The 7,095-nt window shown below is 36.3% G+C and overlaps 3 protein-coding genes across 3 annotated transcripts; 2 read left to right on the forward strand and 1 right to left on the reverse strand.

Annotated features, from left to right (window-relative positions):
- Positions 1-939: 939 nt before the first annotated feature.
- RO3G_02002 (uncharacterized protein) lies at positions 940-1,295 on the forward strand (the record flags this gene model as incomplete). The annotated part of the gene is made up of 2 exons (XM_067656593.1): positions 940-1,251; positions 1,287-1,295. The coding sequence occupies 2 exons, from the start codon at positions 940-942 to the stop codon at positions 1,293-1,295; spliced, it is 321 nt and encodes a 106-aa protein (XP_067512694.1).
- A 1,717-nt stretch (positions 1,296-3,012) lies between these two features.
- RO3G_02003 (uncharacterized protein) lies at positions 3,013-5,022 on the forward strand (the record flags this gene model as incomplete). The annotated part of the gene is made up of 3 exons (XM_067656594.1): positions 3,013-3,874; positions 3,939-4,291; positions 4,348-5,022. The coding sequence occupies 3 exons, from the start codon at positions 3,013-3,015 to the stop codon at positions 5,020-5,022; spliced, it is 1,890 nt and encodes a 629-aa protein (XP_067512695.1).
- Positions 5,023-6,464: 1,442 nt separating this feature from the next.
- RO3G_02004 (uncharacterized protein) lies at positions 6,465-7,095 on the reverse strand (the record flags this gene model as incomplete). The annotated part of the gene is made up of 4 exons (XM_067656595.1): positions 6,465-6,616; positions 6,675-6,695; positions 6,752-6,949; positions 7,002-7,095. The coding sequence occupies 4 exons, from the start codon at positions 7,093-7,095 to the stop codon at positions 6,465-6,467; spliced, it is 465 nt and encodes a 154-aa protein (XP_067512696.1).

The raw sequence follows: 7,095 nt of genomic DNA on the forward strand, positions 1-7,095 counted from the left end.
CAACCATTTGAGAAAAAAAAAAAAAAAAAAAAAAAGGACAGACTTTGTTTGAAAGCTATTGATTGGCCTCTTGTAAACTTACAAAAGGGCTCTTTTCAAATTAAATTAATGGCAACTGTGATTGCTAAAGCTAATTTAATAAATTACGAATGGCATCTACTTCTCATTTCATCTTTAAAAAACAAACAAGCAAGAAACCGTTCGCGTTTATTCTTAAAAGTCACTACTAAAAATGACCAAATTAATAAAATTGATTTGAAAAAAAAAAAAAAAAAAAAAAAGGGCATATGAGATGTGTAGGTACCTTGTGCTCAGGTCAAATTTGAAAAAGGAATCTATAACAGGCTATGCAAGGATAGGGTAAGATGAAGCATGTTTCAATGTAAGACTATAAATAAGTCTTATTAAAAAGATGCAAGAATCAATTTTATCCTTTTTTTAATAAAGAAAACTATCTTTACGTTTATTGATGTAGACTCAAAAAATATGCAACAATCAATCCAACAATTTCAATCATCATCGGATTGTGTAATGTTGTGTTTTATAATATCAAATTCTTTAATATCTTTTTTTGCACAAATAAATACAAAAAGAAAGAAATCCATTTTATGCACTGCATTTTTTTTTTTTTTTTTATTTTTTTTTCATAAATGCATTCATCGAAATAATAAGCATAAATGATCTCTGTTGAGCATAATACTTTATGTTAAGACTGCTTTTAAACATGAAGCATATAAGTTTCAAGTTATACAGGCTATCTTGATGTAAGATAGGCCCTTTTCTTTTTTTAAAAATAGGAGACTAATGTTATATATGTCATCAGTCATTTTTCAAAACAATAATGCTCAACTATATATTACATTCGTCAAACCTCCCCTTCCTCTCTCTCTCTCTTTTCTCTCTCTCTCTTTTTCACACGTCCATCTCTTCTTTTTTTAAATGCCCTATGTTTACACATCCAAAGATAATTACATTGAAAGTATATGTAGTCTCAGTCGATTGATTAAACAATATCAAAATGTAATCAATCAAGACTCTGTTGCTCGATGTCTGATCGGATTCACTACTGCTCAACTCATTCGTGACGCAACCTTTCCAATCGATTTGGAATCTATCGAAAACTGGTTAAAGACAAGACATTGTCATCAAGACATTTTAAAAAACAACAACAACAGCAGTCTGGGTACTCTTCTTGATATTCTAGAAAACATACATTATGATTTGATGACAGAAGAACATCAAAATGAAAAAGTAAAAGAAAGCCTATCTGAAGATATCCTGAATAGAACATATAAACAATTTCCGATATATGAGCTGTGATCCTTTTTTTTAAAAAAAAGATTCTCTTCTTCTTTCATGCAGAATTCTTTTATTTTTAATGAAATGCATTTATTTTTCACAAATAAGAAATTATTATTTATTTTTAAAATAAGCAAATAATAAAAAAAACTAATAAACATTAAATAGCTTCTTCATTTTATCAAATAGTAACAACCCCCCTTTCCCCTTTTATTTAATTGTTAACTATTTTAAAGCCATTTCGTTCTGACGTAAATCACACAGCTTCCTTTACCGTCTCCTGAAGTCTAACGGTCAAGGATGTCTCATTCTCCCCGTTACCTCAACAATTCATAAAAGCAAGCTTCCAACCTTCTTTTTTAACCTATTTTTATTTGCCAATCTTCTTTTTATACCTCACAAAATCTTTGACAAAACACACATGCTTTTTATAAAAACAAAATCATCTAAAGAAATCAAAAAACCCTAGTCATCTAACCTCCTCCGCCCTCATCGTTCAATTCTCAGTTTATATAAAAAGAATGCTGCTTGTGTCTGATGGACTCTTTCTTTAGCCAATAAAATAAACACAGTGGACTCTTTCATTATCTGTTTTTTATGTCTCTTCTTTTCATCGGCCATAAGCTACGGCTCCAGACCTGGCAAGAAAAGCGAGTTTTTAAAATAAAAATAAGAATGATGCTTTTTGATCGTTTTTAGGCGACGAATGTGTACTCTTTATATTGCCTGCTCTTTATCTTCCAGGTATGAACCTTGTGAAAATCTTGTGTGATTGATATCATGATTTGATCTCTGCTCATGTCACTCTTTTATAGATCATCGAGTGAAGGAGAGTAACTGTGTGCACTCTACAAAAAAATCTTATACAACCTATCCACCTACCATCAATCACCTCGATCAAAGACAACCTTCCCGTAATCCTACAACCCCCTTTTCCAATGCCTTCTCACAATCTCTCTAAATCTTGTACTCTGGATATCGACGAGAGGAATAGAGCGAAATCAGTGTATATACTAGTGTCCTGAATAGTTTACGTGAAAATAAAATTACAGCTTGTATCAAACAATATGCCATCTAATGCTTCTATGTGCTTCATGATCTACAGTTGCTCTAAATAATAAAAGGTTCTTTCTCTTTCATTCTTCACAAGCCATCTGATCAGCAAGACCTTGATTTATTCAATGGCTCCATCATCCTATTGTTTTACACGAACAACAGAATAAAGATCCTCGATCCAGAAAGACCTTTTTTTTTTAATATATAATTTATTGACCAGATTCGGACAACAATAAAAGAACATCACGTCACTACAATGGCCTTGTGTTATTCCCTACGTTGATTGTATTCATAAAGTAAAAATTGGTGCAAGTAGGATAAAAATAGAAATAAACTCGAATGGATAAAGGGTCTTTTGTAACAGTAAAGAAGGTGAATCTTGATAGTTACCTGTAGCTTTCATCCAATCAAAAATTAGAATACAATAAAAAACTAACTTATCAATTGTTTATTTTATCTTGTTTGGATGTGTAGAATCATGGCTTTTGTAACCTAAACTCCATCATTGGCTGTTTGTGACTGACTGAAGCTGGATTAGGTTTAAGCTTTTACTGAATCCAAAAAAGAAGACTTCTTTTTCTTTATTTATTACTGCCCTTTATTTATACCTGACCTATTTAAAGTTTTATTGTTACCCTTATTCTATAAAGTTTCTTCATGACTTCTGCCCAAAAGAGAAAACAACCCATCTTGACGCGCGATCTGATCGAAGAGCGTTTACATGAACAAAAACGAATCAAGCTTCAACTTCAGCTTACGCCTTGCCGCAATTATAATTATCCAAACCGACCTTCCTTGTGTGGAAACTGCACTCGCCGTTCTGGTCCTTGCTGTTTTATTGATCTACGCGCTTTTAAAGTTGAAAAAGATAGCTCATTGACTTTTGGCCCTTACTTTCCTTCTGCCACTGGCAAAGATCCTCTGCAAGCAAAGACGCACACCTCGTTCAAGCCACAGACCACTACCAAGGAATCCAAAAAGTACATTATCAAGTACCTCAAGCCTCTTTTGAAAGAGATCATTGTACAAGAACTTGAAGCCGTCAAAGACACAAAGATGTCACCCATTCGTCGCCAGTTTATTGAAGGTTACAGCCATGCCTGCGACAAATGCCTCACGAGCATTTTCAATCTTCACTATGTCTGCGCCACCTGTTCTTATGAGGTTTGTCCCAAGTGCTTCAGCAACAAAAAGTGGAAAAATTGCTTGCGTGCCATTCCCCATTCGCCAGATCACTTTTTGCTTTACAAAAAATATTCCAAAAAGTCAAATAAGGAAATCATCGTGCGCCTTTTCAAAAATCCTCGTTCGACAGAGGAAAGGCCCATCATCAAACAGTCTCTGCTTGCTCAGCCTGCTTTAGTGAAGGCGAATGCTGTGTCTTCTGATGTCCCTTGCGTCTCTGAAGATCGTGTTGATGCCCATCCTACTCTTCCAGCTCTATTGAAGGTGACTATCAAATCTTCTGGTATTCTCAAAGAACCCACTAGCCCTAAACCTGTCAACGGAGTTTTGGATGGTAAGAAAGGAAAAAGAAAAAAAATATAAATTAAAATCTTGTTCTTATTTTGTATTTTATAAAGTGACATGCGCTGAAACGAACAGGTCTCGCCCAAAGAAAATTCGTATTGTCATGGATCAAGGGCCAACTTGTATGACCAAGTCATACCACTCCTTGACTTTGAAGGAATTTCAAGCTCAGTGGGCTCAGAGGAAGCCAGTTGTGGTGACAGACTCGCTTGCGAAAAGCAATTTGGAGTGGACACCTGAATACTTTACAAGGAATTATGGTAAAGAAACGATTGAAGTCATTGATTGTGTGAGCGATAAAGCACACAGTACGACTGTTGAAGAGTACTTTAAAGCTTTTTCTGAGCCTGCCAATCGAAAAGGCTATGCCAGGAAATTGGGAGCCTCACAAATCTTGAAGGTCAAAGTAAGTATGCTGTTTGACATGTGGAAGAGACAGTGAAAACTCATGCGGCTCTTTAGGACTGGCCACCTACCGAAAACATTGCCATGAAGTTTCCGGAACTTTACAATGACTTCATGGCAACCGTTCCCATGCCAGAGTACGCATCGGCAGGAGGCTACTTCAACTTGGCCAACCGCCTCCCAAAGGAATGCCTGCCGCCTGATCTTGGCCCCAAGATGTTCATCTCTTACGAGGCGGGCAAGACAAACCTGCACTGTGACATGGCGGACGCTGTCAACATCCTGCACTATGCCAGCCATGTGACAGTGCCACCGGCTGAAGGCCCTCCTGCTCCAGCTGCCATCTGGCACGTCTTCCCATCCGAAAGACTGGTGGAGCTGAGTGATTGGCTGTGGAAAAAACACAAGGCGTTTTTGAAAAAGTGGCATCCCATCCACAGCCAATCGCTCTTTTTGGAAGAGGAGCAACTGGTGGCGCTCGCGGCAGACACTGGCATCCGGCCATGGGTCATTCATCAACATCCGGGTGACGCCGTCTTTATCCCGGCCGGATGTCCCCACCAAGTAAGAAACTGTCGCGGTGCGATCAAGTGCGCTGTGGACTTTTTAAGCCCCGAGAACCTGGAGATGAGCGCGTCGATCACGAATCAATTCAGCAAGCTACCCAAGATCGACGCGCTTCAGCTCAAGTCTACCCTTCTTTTTGCTTGGAAGGAGTTGATGGATGAATAGTGTGTAGATGACTCCTGTGTGTTTCCTTTTTCCTCTGTGAATTTAAAAGCTTTCCACGAGCTCCCTTGCTGCTCCTTTCATGCTTCTAAAGGTACTCTCCTATTCGTATATTGAAAATTGTCTAATGATCATCTTAGCATGCATTCACCTTGATGGTCATTCGAAAAATATGTTTTGTAAGCAAGAATGAAAAGAAAAAAAAGAAGAGAGAAAGAGAAAGAGGTTTATTGGCTGCAAAAGGATCGAGCAAGAAATGGTCAGTATATCGATAGAGTTGTAACTATCCTGATGTTGGTTTACAAGAGAAAGTAAGAAGATGAAATATGATTTGGAACATTTTTCAGTGGGAATTAAAAAATGTGTTTTGTTTAAAAGTATGTTAACCTTGTATCCTTTTTTTAATTATAAGCTCTAGGCTCAAATAATATTACGGTTCTGTAAAGAGTAGATACAGAAATTATTTTTTTAACTTTTTTAAAAAATGAAAATGAGCTGGTTATTCGAAACATAGTGAAATGGGAAGTGTAAAAACAGTAAAAAATACCTATAAAACTATTTGAAGTTTGACGAAAGATTTGTATTTACTTTTCAATGGCTTAATCACGTCTAGTTTTGGTTTCGAAATCAAGCAGACACGCAAGTTGAGTAAGAAAAAATCATTGTGATTGGTTTAAGCTTACTAACAGGAAATAGACCTTACATATTTATTATAATATAATGTATTTCTCAAATGTGCAAAAACACTGGGATATGCTACAAGGAAATCGCCCATAATGTTTCTTTGATGGCTAGCGGTAAATGTTTGAAATCATGTAAACATCCCCCCCCCTTTATATCAATAGTTATTAATGCACGAATATAAAGATAAAACAGTATTGAATAAGTAAGAAAATTATGGATCTGATGTGCATTATAAATAGTTAACTCGGGCAGTCCTTGATGTATCTTGGATAGAGGCTTAAGAGCACCTTAAACAATATCAAATGGCTTATATAATTCACGAAGCAGAGATTTTACTGATCTACAGAATTAAAGAATACAAATGTTTTTTGCCAATACAAATTGTCTATACTTGCCTATCAGCTTACATAAAGTATTTCTACTTCCGATTTGATCACTCGCATTGTACATGAATAAGATGGCTATCCATGTAAAATCTTGAGATGTCATTAAGGGATGCATCTTTCCTTTTCAATAAAAAAAAATCAAGTCAGAAAAGTAGGTGAATAATTTTTGGACAAACAACGATCGCTCTGCTGAACAGTTGAGTGCCTGAGAAGATGAAAAAAAAAAAAATGAATTCATTGTACATATTGCTGATAGATTCGTTGCAAAAGAATTATAGGATGCTTCACATACTCTTTTTTATGATTCACAAATTTCCTGTTGATCGTTAAAATAGAATAAGTGAAATAGATTTTTCTTAAAAAAAAACTTTTTATTTAAGCAGCCCAAATTTTGCTAATGAATTCAGTAAGTCCAATGTCGTTTGTATTGAATTGATAGCAGCCAACGAGCACACCAGTGGTACTCAACCACAAGGTGCCTGTCATCAATTTGTTTAAGAAAACACTCTTACGGGCATTGAAATAATCTATAAAAAGCGTGAATAGGGGTCTATACCCCGCAATTTACAGCATTCATTTTTTTACCAGTAATGCAGGCATCGAAACCTATATTTATAAAGTGTCATTCATTTTAACGTCAAGTTCATCAGATTGTTCCTTACCGATGTGAAGGTGAAGAGGAAGAACAACACCCAAGAGAGTATCAGTGATAGGTGAAGCGCCATAAGTAAGTTGGGTGGCAACTAAAGGAACTAAAGCAACGGAAGCAGCACGTTCAATGTTCCAGTGGTAAGAGCCATGAACACGGTCAGGCTTGTGGGTAGCAGCTGAAGCAGCAGCTGTATGAGATTGAGCAACAGCTATAAAAGACGCATTTTAGTATTAGAAAAAGGTACATAATCTCCAATTTACAAGAATGAATCTTGACAAGGCCCATGGGTTGTTGGCGAGCTAAAAGACGAGTTGTGGTACGAAGACCAGGTGCTGCTAAAAGACGAAGAGACAT

This window comes from Rhizopus delemar, genomic scaffold (assembly GCF_000149305.1).
Source record: "Rhizopus delemar RA 99-880 supercont3.1 genomic scaffold, whole genome shotgun sequence".
NCBI lineage: Eukaryota > Fungi > Mucoromycota > Mucoromycetes > Mucorales > Rhizopodaceae > Rhizopus > Rhizopus delemar.